At 44.8% G+C, this 13,290-nt stretch overlaps 1 protein-coding gene across 2 annotated transcripts in view; it reads right to left on the reverse strand.

Annotated features, from left to right (window-relative positions):
• Positions 1–13,050, reverse strand: part of LOC125280254 (proline-rich transmembrane protein 3) — a 31,467-nt gene extending 18,417 nt beyond the window's left edge. Inside the window, exon 1 of one of the 2 annotated variants that reach the window (XM_048210651.1) lies at positions 12,470–13,050. In XM_048210651.1, the coding sequence (XP_048066608.1) occupies positions 12,470–12,521 (52 nt within the window). In that variant the 5' untranslated portion in view covers positions 12,522–13,050. The remainder of the gene's footprint in view (positions 1–12,469) is intronic. The other variant, XM_048210650.1, reaches the window with a different exon arrangement.
• Positions 13,051–13,290: the final 240 nt, after the last annotated feature.

The raw sequence follows: 13,290 nt of genomic DNA on the forward strand, positions 1-13,290 counted from the left end.
TATCCAATGTTTCCGGACCCATCCATGTTCGTTTTCAAAATAGGTATCATCTTAAAGCTTAGAATCTCATCTTTTTAATGCATCTAGCCATTTTGAAAAACTCCTAACGAGTACTGAGAAGTGCTTCTAAACTTGAGTTTACCGCCCGTGGGAATATGAATAACAATTTATTCAACTATACTTTATGCTACCACTACAAAATTTGAACCATGCAGCTGACATGTAGGAGAGCATCACCAAAAAATATTTTTTCTCTGATCTTATTGCCTTCCTGAGTTATTCCATGTCAAATAATTTTTTTTTTTTAAATTATAAAAAAAAAAAAAATTATATATTTTTTGTCTTTTAACAGCAGTTTCTCAGCATGAATCAAAATGTACATTTGGATGTAAATGAATCTTTACATCCAAATGTAAAGTCATTTATATTTTCTAAAAATTTAAAAAGTGTTCTATCAAATGATACCTACCTTTTGACTCTCCTTGCTACAGTTTTGGAGTTATGAGTCTTTACTTTTATGTGTGTCGCTCAGAAAAAAAACCTCTAAAAAAGCCTTCAGGTCTTAGAGGGTTAAAAGAATTGAGCTGATGAGAGTTCATTGAGCTTCTTTGATATGGGAGCGATTTGATCGAATGTAACTTCTGAAGCCTCCAATGACCAGTGTCCAAGTGCTTGGATCTGCTGCTGGGAAGGCCTTTTTTGGACAGCCGTGGTTGCTGCACCTATTCGAAATGAATGACTGGAGAAATGCTCTGCTGGGATGCCGGATTGGAGCAAAATGGTGTCTTTGGAACCAGAAACGTGTGATGGGGCGATTGGAGTCGTCTGAAAAAGTGGGTCAGATGGGAGTTTAGCCTGAAAGCTTCTTAAAAACAGATAGGCTAAGAGGGATTGGTATGGTTGGATTGGTGATGGAAGATTGAAAATGTAGATGAAATGGCCTTTTTTCATTTGATCTGTCTTGCTTTGCTTTATGAAGTAAGCAATGGCGTCGTCGTCAAGTGTTGATATATCCGAGATTGTGGGATGGACTTTTGGATTGAAGCTGTAAGTGATGGTGAGTTCTGAACATCTGAGAAAACGAGAAAAAAAGTCAATATGAACTTTGCGTCGAGTCTGCGGGCGTTGGAGTGCTAGCCTCGGCGAAGGGTGGAGACACACTTGTTGTCAGGGTTCTGTCACTTCTGTCTAGTTTATTTCTTGGTTTTGTGACAGAGCTCTGACACTCCCGTTCTTGTCCTGTTTTTGTGGGAGCGTACGGTCTCGAGTGTTCTCGAGCCGTGCGCTCTCTCGTCTGCGTGCCTTGTTTCATGTTGGGAGCGTGGCGTTCGGATCCCGGCACCCATGTCTAGTTTGGTTTTGGTTTCGTGTCGGGATTCGGACACTCGCGCTCCCAGTCCTGTCTTTATTGTGAGCGCACGGTTTGTGTGTACTTTCACTTGCCGTGTGCTCTTGTCTCATGTTTTGTGTAGCACGCGGTCATTTCCACCTGCCGCGTGCTTTCATGTTGTGTTTTTGTCTTGTGTTGTGTAGCACGCAGTCTGTGTTTCACGGGCTGCGTGCTCTCATGTTGTCTCGTTTTGTGTGAACACGTGGCTTATGAGTTTTCATAGTCACGTGTTCATGTCTCGTCTTGTGTAAGCACATGGCTTGTGATTTGTCTTCATTGGCCATGTGCTTGTGTCTTTGTTTTGTTTGGTGTGAGCACATGGCTTGTCATGTGTTTCTTTGTGCCATGTGCTCTCATCTCTATTGTCTTGACCCCGCCCATCTTGTTACCTGATTATTGGTTGATTTGCCCCACCTGTCCTCCCTCGTTACCTGCCTTGTTTGCTCTCCTATTTATTCTCCTTGTGTTTGCAGTCCTGTGCTGGTTCGTTGTCATATTATTCCTTGTGTGTCAAGTCAAGTTCGAGTTCAAGGTCAAGTCAAGTCAAGTCAAGTCAAGTCAAGTCAAGTCAAGTCAAGTCAAGTCAAGTCAAGTCAAGTCAGTCGAGTCAAGTCAAGTCAAGTTTAAGTTATAGTCTGTTTTCCCCCTCGGGGTTGTTTTTGTTGTGTTTTTGTTTTTATTTTTATTATTAATAAAGCCCTTCCTTTCCCTGCATCATTGAGTCCTCGCTCCTTCCCTTCCACCCACCTGACACTTGTAGGTTATTGATGCTATTGAGATAAGAATGAGGTGATGGTAAGCAGAGAAAATTCGGGAAAAGTAGGTTGTATGTGGAGTGGTCTTAAAACACTTCCATGCGGATAAGAAGGATTGGAGGGTTCTAGGAGAAAAGGCTTGAATAATGGCATCAAGGAGGGGTTTTAGTGGGTGGTTTATGGGAAGATCAGCTCTGAGTAGTGAGAAACTGGGGTTGGGTCCGCCTTGGAGCCAGTAGCCTGAATTTCTAATAACAGTTGTGCTCTGATGTTGCTGGCGATAAGGTGCGGTTCCAAAGCAATGGCATTCAGTGGTATGAGCATCTGTGTTGCAGAGAACAGGGAAAGTTAGGAGGCGAATATTCCGGGGAATGCAAGCTTGAGTCAGCCCCTGTGGCTTGGGTTGTAACGGGGAAGGTAAAGGAAGAGGAAAGCTGAGGTGGAAAAATAGTCCATCTGGGCCTGTGCCGCTAGCAGAGGCAGGCTCACGCTAGGGTCCGCGGTTGGAGCTGTAGGCCAGAGACAAAAAGAGATTTTGAGACTGATGACTGGGCCTGCACCACGCAGCATTAATTTTAAGTGGCCAAGCAAAGATAGCAGTTCACGTTTTTAGAACAGTTTAGGCTGTCTAGGAAATTGGACGTGACCAGAAATATCCTATCAATTTTTCCTTGTGCAGTGAGCTCTATAAATTAACTATATCCAAGTTAATGCCCAGAATTCAATGGATGTGGCTGGACCCATGGTTTTAACCTAGGGAACTGGAATCCATGCGGGCTAATAGATCGATTATTAAAGTTTTGTAAATATTCTTATTTTCTCGTTTTTATAGGTTTTCTGAAGGTGATAACATACGGTTATATGATGAGAAGCCTAAAACGCACTATAACCTGCGCATATTCACCTCTTAGGACACTTCAGCTTGATTCTGTAATCGTTGTTTGATGTTGGATGATCAAACAGGAAGATACAGTCTGATTTATATGATAGAAATCCAGTATCCAGATACCATAAACTGTGCTCGTTATTTAGCGACTGAAAGCGATGCAACCAGGGGCAGAAAACCAGAAGGATTTGAACTGTGCTCTTACTGGTTTGAGCTGGCGGGGCCAGAACTGAATATGTGGCACGGCTCGCTGATGGCCTGCTGCGGCAGCCTGACATTGGAGGAAGGCACGTTCATTCGCGGGAAGAGGGCGGTATGGCCCCAGATGGGAGCTTAGTGCTTGACAGGCCGTATTGTCCATTTCTCTATGGACAATAAGTTCGTCTTGCCATGCAGGGACCCGTTTGTTTAGGCTGACGCCCCCCAAGATAACACTGTGGGATTGGTGGTGGTGTTAGGCAGAGGAGAATTGCTCCTTAGGCCAGATAATTGTGGCAAAGATTCCTCGAGGACGAAAGATTCTTCATCGGAAGGGGAAGAGATCGATTTCAGACATGTTGGGAAGTTAGGGTGAAAACTGACGAGAAACATAGGTGAGTCGACTGCGTATATATAATATATATATATAGTAGTTCCAACTCTCGCTCGTCTGACGAGGGAGGAAGCGCTGAGAGGGAAATAACCTGTGCTCTGAATGGAGTCGAGAGCACCTTAGGGACGTAGCCATGCCTAGGTTTCAAAACAACTTTGGAGTCGTTGGGCCCGAACTCAAGGCATGCAGGGCTCACGGAGAGGGCCTGCAAGTCACCATCTCGCTTAACCGATGCTAGTGCAAGTAGCAGAGCGGTTTTGAGTGTCAGGGGCCTGAGGTCAGCTGAACGCAGTGGCTCAAAGGGAGGCCCTTTAAGAGCTCTGAGGACCAAAGAGAGGTCCCAGGTGGGAACAGTGAGAGGACGAGGAGGATTTAATCGCCTAGAACCTCTCAAGAAACGCACCACGAGGTTGTTTCGTCCCACTGACTGGCCAGCGATAGGAGTGTGAAATGCTGCAATGGCTGCTACGTAAACTTTGAGCGTTGAAGGGGTGCGACCCAGATTCAAACGCTCCTGGAGAAAAGACAGTATCAGAGATACGTCACACTCCACTGGGTCTATGTTGCGTGTAGAACACCAGTCAACAAAGACCGACCATTTCTGGGCGTAGAGGCGTCTCGTGGACGGAGCTCTCGCCTGAGAAATGGTATTCAGCACGTCCCCGGGGAGGTTAGCAGGCTCCCGTCGAGGGACCAGAGGTGCAGAGCCCAGAGTTCTGGCTGGGGATGCCAAATCATCCTGTTCGCCTGAGAGAGGAGGTCCCGTCTCAGGGGGATCGGCCACGGAGCTTTTGTGGAAAGCCTGAACAGCTCTGAGGACCAAACTTGGCTCCTCCAGAGCGGGGCCACCAGGAGGACTCTGTGCTTGTCTTCCCTGATTCGTCTGATGACCTGTGGGATCAGAGCGATCGGGGGAAAAGCATAAAGGAGGGTGCTGGGCCAGCGCATCTTCCTCCTTTGAGAAATAAATTGGGCAGTGAGAGTTGCCTTCTGAAGCGAAGAGGTCTACCTCTGCCTTTCCGAAGAACTCCCAGATCATGAGAACCGTCTGGGGGTGGAGCATCCACTCGTCTGAGGGGACATTGCTCCGAGATAGCATGTCTGCTCCCAAGTTTGTTCTCCCGGGTATGTGAGTCGCCCTGAGCGACTGAAACCTCGGTGATGCCCATTCCAGAAGACGCTTCGCCAGAGCGCATAAGCGGCTGGACGAAAGACCGCCCTGGTGATTTATGTATGACACCACTGTCATGCTGTCCGACTGGACTAAGACGTGGCGCCCTGTCAGGTGTGCCTGGAACGCATGAAGGGCTCGAATCACTGCCAACATCTCGAGGCAGTTGATGTGCAGATGGCATTCCTCGTGAGACCACGAGCCGCAGGCGGCCGTGCTGCCAGGCGTGAGGAGGGACCCGGAACTTCAACCAGTACTGCAGAGGCCGCATCCGAAGAAGGTCGAGCTGCAGAACCGGGGAGGCGGAAGCCATCAGCACTAGCATCCTCTGGAAAAACTTCAGAGGGAAATAGGCTCTGTTCCTGACCGATGCCGCGAGCTGCTGAATGGCCAGAGCGCGCTCTGGAGATACTACAGCCGGCATACGGACTGAGTCGAAAACTGCACCCAGGAACGTTATACGCTGGCTGGGGAGCAGTGAGCTCTTGGCAAAGTTGACCCTGAGACCCAGGCACTCCAAGTGGCTGAGTAACACGGATCTGTGATGCTCCAGCTCGGCTCGTGACTGGGCTAGGATGAGCCAGTCGTAGAGGTAATTGAGAACCCGGATTCCCATCTGTCTCAGTGGGGAAAGCGCCGCGTTCATGCACTTGGTAAAAGTGCGAGGAGCTAGGGACAGTCCGAATGGAAGGACCGTATATTGGTAAGCCACACCCTCGAACGCGAATCTCAAGAATCGCCTGTGATGGGGGGCTATCTGGATGTCAAAATATGCATCTTTCAGGTCCAGCGAGCAGAACCATTCCCCGGGGCAAACCTGCGCGAGGATCTGCTTCAGCGTTAACATCTTGAACTTCCGTCTCATGAGGGAGAGGTTCAAGAGCCTGAGATCTAAGATGGGTCTGAGACCGCCATCTTTTTTGGGAACTAGAAAATAACGGCTGTAGAACCCCGAATTGCTCTCTGAGGGGGAGACTATTTCTATAGCTCCTTTCCTCAGAAGAGACGTGACTTCGGCTCGGAGGACATGAACGTCGTCCGTGTTGACTGAAGTCTGAAGCACCCCGCTGAAGCGCGGGGGCCTTCGGGCGAACTGAAGCGAGTAGCCTCGACTTATGGTTCCCAGAACCCAGCTTGACACTCCGGGGATGGCCCGCCAGGCCTCGGCCCGCGTGACAAGGGGCTGAATGGTATCGGGTGACGGGCCGCCAATCGGGGGCCCGTGCACCGGAGAGAGTGGAAGAGGAACTTCGCTCTTTCTTAGAGAAGGTAGAATATTCATAGTGTTCGCCATAAGAATAGCGTTTTGCATGGACGCAGCACTGGGCCCAGTTGGTACAACACTGAACATATCTCCCACGCCCGGAGCTGAACGAGGCGGAGGGGGGTGGAACGAAAGAGCTTTTGGGGTGGTCCGGCCGTGGCGAGACTTTGCCCCATCCTCTTCCTTCCTGAAATATCAGGAGGGCTTAGGAGGCGTCGGGTCCAGCGTAATCTTAGGCCGGGGTCCCTGACGTTGCCTCGGGAAGGAGGAGCGCTTACGATGGCGCTGTTCCTTGGGTGGTGCTGCCTGAGAGGTAGAGGGGGCAGTTTTGTTCTGCTGAGCCGGCGCAGACTTGGGGCGGCTGGAAGCAGACGTGGAGCTAGGGCGTTTAGGCAGGAAGTGTCGCATAGCCTGAGACGACTTTTGTGCTGCAGTAAAACGCTCCGTAAAGCCCTCTACTGCTGGCCTGAAGAGACCAGAAGGAGAGACCGGGGCATCCAAAAAGGCCGTCTTGTCCATCTCCTTAATCTCGGTCAGATTGAGCCACAAATGGCGCTCAAGCACGACCAGGCTGGCCATGGATCGTCCAATGGCCTGAGCTGTGGCCTTTGTGGCACGCAGGGCTAAGTCAGTGGCGCTGCGGAGGTCACGGAAGGCAGGTGCATCGACGCCGGACTCATCCAGAGAACGGAGGAGCTTCGCTTGAAACACCTGGAGAATAGCCATGGCGTGCAGCGCTGAGGCAGCCTGGCCCCCGGACGTATATGCTCTGCCAGCCAGGGCAGAAGTGGTCCTGCAGGGCTTGGATGGAAGGGCCCTCTCAGTTTTCCAACCCACAGCCGTGGGGGGACAGAGGTGAGCCGCCACCGCTTCGTCCAGGGGCGGTAGATGCTCGTAACCCTTCTCTTCAGAGCCATCCACAGAGGTGAGAGCTGAATAATGCGTAGTACATAGGCGGGCAGAATACGGGGCGCCATGACTTCGTCAGCTCATTGTGAACCTCTGGGAAAAACGGTGCGGCGCGTTGACAAGGGGCCTGGCGGGAACTCGGCAGGAACCACTCATCGAGCCTGCTCCGTGATGGCTCCTCTGGCGGAGCCCATTCGAGGTCCAAAACCTCTACTGCTTTCGAAAGGATGCGGAAGAGCTCGGCATCCATACCCGGCTTGCAGTCAATGGGCTCCAGCGAGGGAAGGCGGGCAGGGTCAGAATCACCGGCCCAACTTTCGGATTCAGAGGCCGTGAGAGACATGACGTCATCAAGCGGCTCGTCCTCAGAACCGCCAAAAGAGATGAGGTCGCTCGCATCTGCCGAGGGACGCAGCTCAGGCCGGGAGAACAGGACGGGGGACTGCTCTCTCGGGGGAGAGGGTGAAGCACGCGGGGAAGCCGGCGTGACGTCATCCAACTCCGTGCGCTGGGCCGCTCTACCCCGCCGTCTCTTCCTAGCTGGCTCGCAGTGAGAACACGAGGTCCCGGTGAGCGCGGCCTCTGCATGGGGTCTGCCCAGGCAGCCGACGCACTCACCGTGACCGTCGTCGTCATGCAGAGGGGCTCTGCATGTGCCACACGCGTGGCGCGGCATTTGTAACAACGCCGCCGCCGTGAAAACGGCGTTTGAGGGGCTCTTTTAGAGCGGCGAGGGCCGCTAGAGCAGTGAAAACCGCTGTTGGAAAGCTCTTTTAGAGCGGCAATAAACCGCAGGAAAATCGCTCTTTTAGGCGCGCCGGCAGGAGACGGGCTGGCAGGCGGCCCGAAGCGGGAAGTGGGCGGCTCGAGACGGCGCTCGGGGCGGCAGTCGACGAGGGCGCCGGCGCTTCTTCCTCGGCGAGCTCAGCAGTCCGCTGCGGGAGCCTCTTCGACGGCGGCGAGAGCTTCTTTCCAGGCGAGCTTCTTCCAGGCGGCGAAGGCTTCAGCCGGAGATCAGCGAGGAGCGATGTGAAGTCGTCGCTGAAGGAGAGAGAACTGAAATCCTATGGCGAAACGCCCGCTTATATAGCCCTAAACCCCTAAGCCCTAAAAATATTCGCGCGCTCTGTCGCCATAGGTCGCGCAGCTATGCCGCACCGTCATTGGTTCAACAACTTGTCTATGAGTGAACCAATGACGATGCAGTTACACTGCGTTATTGAAAAAGGCTTCAGTAACGGGGAAAAAGGAGACCTTTCCCCCATATGCAGTACGAGTGAAGTATCGAAAGGGAACTGTTGTGGGACAGAGGTGATTCAGCTATTTATATATAGGCCTCCTCATGCTAATTTGGTAGATTATCTGAACGTGCTCCTCCCGAACTTTGTTAATAAAACATTATTAAATGCCAAAGTGCTACATCATCAGTGTCCAAGTGAAATCAGCCCACCTGATGTCATTTATAGCTAAGAGTAAATTATTTACCAAAACTGTTCAAGTTAATCTTTATACAAATGTTCAACAAAAGTCCAAATGTTCAACAAAAAATGTCACATGACAACAGAATGACTTCTGCATGTTGGACACACCACAATGACTTTAGAAGAAAAACCTCTCACATTTTAATAATAGTTTAAAACAACTGCTTTACTTTTTTTTTTTTTTTTTTTTTTTTTTTTACCAAACTTAACCCTTATGCATTCCTAAGGAATTTGTCTTTTTCAGTTTTGTTTTTTGATCATTTTAATGCAAACTGCATAAGTTTGTATTTTTATTGGAATTTTACCCACTTTAATAAATCTATTTTACACTAGGAACAAAAAATAGCTAAGGACCTTAATCTATTTTACACTAGGAACACAAAATAACTCTTAAAGGCACAATATGTAAGATTTTTGGATTAATTTTTTGGGGGGGGATACTATGAGTCGTAATTCATCACTTGCAGCTGATTCATTAGAATGAAACTAAATAACGTGAATTTAAGTGATTAATTGTAACTGTAACAAAGTTCAAGTTCAGGGAAGAAGGAGGTGGATGTTAAAGGATTAGTCCACTTTTAAATAAACTTTTCCTGATAATTTTCCCATGTCATCCAAGATGTTCATGTCTTTCTTTCGTCAGTCGAAAAGAAATTAAGGTTTTTGAGGAAAGCATTCCAGGATTTTTCTCCATATAGTGGACTTTAACGGCTACCAACAGGATGAAGGTCAAAATGTTCACTTGCTGCCTAATATATCTAACAGGTGCCGCGATAAAGATATAATCAGTGTTATTCACTTCACCTGTCAGTGTTCATAATGTTATGCCTGATCTGTGCATTTTTTAAAATAAAATTTTTAAAATTAATTCATAATTAATTTTCATAAACTTAAACCTCTATAACCCTCTATATCTTTTTTTTTTTTTTTTTTTTTTTTCTTTAACTTTAACAATAATCTGCCAAGGGTCTTCTTTAAGTCTGTGCTAAGTCTGTAACATTTTTATGATCGATCAGAGTAACTTTTTTAAATTAATGCACAAGGGTTTAGTTATTTTTCCATACTTTTAAGGACTTTTTTCTTCACTGCGAGGATGGTTACACCACCTTGTTATTTTTTGTTATATGACCCACAAAAAACGAATGTGATTATGAATTTTAATTTATAAATTGAAAACATGTTAATCATAGAAGAGGTGCATTGAGATCATTGTCTGTAAGAATTGCATTAAAATATCTGCACAGAGAAAAATATAATCATTGTGTCATCTAATTATGAATGTTTTAACAGCTAAAATAATTTGTAAGAGTAATACAAATATATTTAAATACATTAAAAGAGAGTAAAACAAAGTAAAACAAAAAAAAGTTACATTCCGCATAGTTGCACCAAGAAAGTTTCCATTTGAAAGAGAGTCTGTTATTGCAACTAGTCTCCATCTTTTCCTCTCATGCACACAGATTCCATACAGGCAGACATTTCTGTACATTTCCGTGAATGTTTCCAGGCACAAACAGAGGCCCAATTGTAGAGATCAGAGCACATTTAATTTTAACCATTTAACTTTGTCTTTGTATGTGTGTGGGTGTGGGTGTGTGTGTGTGGTTCAGGTATTTCCTATGTATTTCCTAAGGAAAATACCAGAAAAATTTGACTTTGTGGGGACATTTGGTCCTGTCAAAACACAACGCACATGCATGTGTGTGTGTGTGTGTGTGTGTGTGTGTGTGTGTGTGTGTGTGTGTGTGTGTGTGTGTGTGCGCACGTTTTTGTGACATATCGGGACACAAATGTGTATAATGACATGGGTATGACATTGGTATTACAAAAAGATGTGACTTATGAGGACATTACCCCATGTCCCCACTTTTCAAAAGGCTTATAAATCATACAGAATGAGTTTTTGTGAGAAAGTAAAAGTGTGCACAGTTTCCTGTGATGGTTAGGTTTAGGGGTAGGGTAGTGTAGGGAGATAGAAAATACAGTTTGTACAGTATAAAAACCATTACGCCTATGGAATGTCCCCACAATTCACAAAAACGAACATGTGTGTGTGAGACTAAGGTCAGAACAAACCAGATGTTATAGCATATAATAGATTTTATAGGTTTATAGGTTTTACATAAACAGTTCAACTCCCAAGGAATGTCTCATTCATAATTCCTGACCAGCCATAAGATACTTGCATGCACACACTTGCCACACCTGACTGTTGACATACTTTTCCTATGGTGTTTCTTTTTCTCTAATTGTAGAGCTAAGCGGTATAAAATACCCGTAAAAATGTGTAAACGTTGTTTATACAGTAGGCTCATATGACATTTACTAATAATGATCTGTGGATCCTACGCTGTATGCTGCTACAAATATCTGGTCAAATTCATTCTCTCTATTTTCTTCATAAAAACAATAACATTTCATATCAATAACAGGTCAAAATGAGGCTTTCCATAAAGATAAATGTTACTGGATCCTAGAGATATCAGTTTTGCTTTTCAATTTTATATCTGCTCTATCCAGTTCAAAATTGCAAAATCCTGCTCAAACATGCATTTTAGTTTGGGACTAGACTTAAGCCTTGTCTTTGAAACTGGGGGTTAGTGTTTTGACAAAGCCGTAAATTAAAAACCTATCAATGCAGTAACTAAGACAAGTTAACCAACTTGTGGTTACCAAAGCTTGGTTTACCACTGTGAAGCCAAACAAGGTTTGAAATTACACCATGTGAGTATAAAGTTGCTCAAAGGTTTATGCGCCCTGGGTTAGTTTCAACAAGGAACCCCTCAACATGTAAATCAAGAAGTGTGCTCTTAATAACTCATGTCATTCAATCAATCACAAGATCAATACGCTGTGAGGCTAAGATGTCGAGTAAGACTGTCTGACATTGTTCTGTCCCTGGATGTAGACAAACTGCACCTCCAAAAACTGCATCCTTCCAAAAGATCAAACTATTAGAAATTTTAAATGACATGCCGGATCTATTGAACAAGAATGTTTTCATTTAATCATCTCATTTAAGAACAGACTCTTTTCTTAATTATTCTCAACATGCTGCCAGTTGTAGACATACATTATAGCAGTCTAACAAGTTATAACAATAGTTTTATATACAAATAATAGATTTTAGCAAGTGCCAGCTACCACGCTGAAACAGTCTGTTGCAATCGTTGTGGTGGTTCATTTTCTTCTACCTCAGGATCTCAAACACATACAGCTCTATACAGCGCTGGCCATCGGCATCTCAACCATCAAAACTGACATCACACATGCTGTGGAGGAGGGCATGGATGAAGTTCACCAATCACCGCATTTGCCGTTTACTTGCATCTTTGAAATTAGTATGCCCCTTAAAACTAAGTATTTTTGTCAGAGAGTGAAAATGAAGATACAAAATGATAATTTTTACTTTTTTGGTGCAAAAAAACTTAATTAGCTAAACTCCAGAAACATGATATAAAGATCTGAGAATGCATTTCATGACCTCTTTATTAAAACTCTTATCCTTAAAAAATACTTTCATGTATGCAGTTTAATTTAAACGTAATTATATTTTTTTACTTAAAAACAGGTAATTTAGATGTACCACATACAGCACATATTAGGTTACTAATAAAACATTATAGGGTGTATAGGCTACCTATACAGCATTTATGTGCTGTAAGGGTGTTTCAGAAAATTCGATGGGCATCTAAAGTAGCCTATGTAGTATGAGCCTTTAGATAAACCGATCTGCTTTCCAGGGTTTCGCTAAGACATATGGCAGTAGATTCCTATCTTTTCTGTAGGCCTGTGTATACGTCCTCGAGCGCAACGATTTCCGTAACGCAACGACACGAAAATTGACAGTAACATATATCGCCAATAAAGTATTTTAATCTGAACATTAACGGTTCGTAAGACGTCAAGTCGAAAGAGTTTTCCTGAGCAGGTAGCTGTCATGGTCATGAACCGTCTTACATACGTTTTCATTAATATGTAACAATGTGTTCTCACAGAGGAATACATGAAACATTCTTACCTTTACGTTTGTCGTTTGTTGCAGTCAATTCGTTGGCGTCGTGTTCATTCATTTTTCATTTGTATTTCCTTCTGCGATTCTGGCCGTGGAGACATTGCGACATAAAATACAGCCCCTATGTTCGTTCGCTCTCTCTCTCTCTCTCTCTCTCTCTCTCTCTCTCTCTCTCTCTCTCGCTCTCTGATGTTGAGAGAGCGAGAGCGAGAGAGAAGCATTTTTTCTTCTTGTGGCACCTACCTTTACCTTTATCGGTCTAAAATGTGTACCTAGGCTACATATAAATATCAGAACGCTACTACTGAGATCAGACTGAATCCTAAGCTGAGTAAAAAAATTAAAAGCAAATAGATATTTTACTTTCTCTGAAGAAAATATGAGTGCAGCTTGGATTTTTATTTCCATACATGGGTGTTTCTGCAACACTCTTGACTCTCCCAACTTAAAAAAAAAAAAAAAAAAAAAAAAAAAAGAATCAACCTCTAGGAATTTAATTTTAACCATCACAGTCTGTAATACATATAAAAATGTACACAAAATTAAATGTAGACATTAAGATTTGAATCTGGAACATGTTTATTTTTTATTTCATCTCTTCTTATTATTACAAAATGTCCTTACTGCAACATTACAATAACAGTAATTTTATACACTTTTCTTTTTTTATTTTTAAAAAAATGTAATACATTTACATAGTTACTTTCGAGATTTGTCCATTTTTGTAAATACCGATATTAAAAAATAATTTAAAATTAGGAGATTTTATGATATTCTTTATGTCATGGAAAATTTGGATGCTAACCTTAGATACCAATTGTTTTAAT

Source organism: Megalobrama amblycephala, linkage group LG12, assembly GCF_018812025.1.
Source record: "Megalobrama amblycephala isolate DHTTF-2021 linkage group LG12, ASM1881202v1, whole genome shotgun sequence".
NCBI lineage: Eukaryota > Metazoa > Chordata > Actinopteri > Cypriniformes > Xenocyprididae > Megalobrama > Megalobrama amblycephala.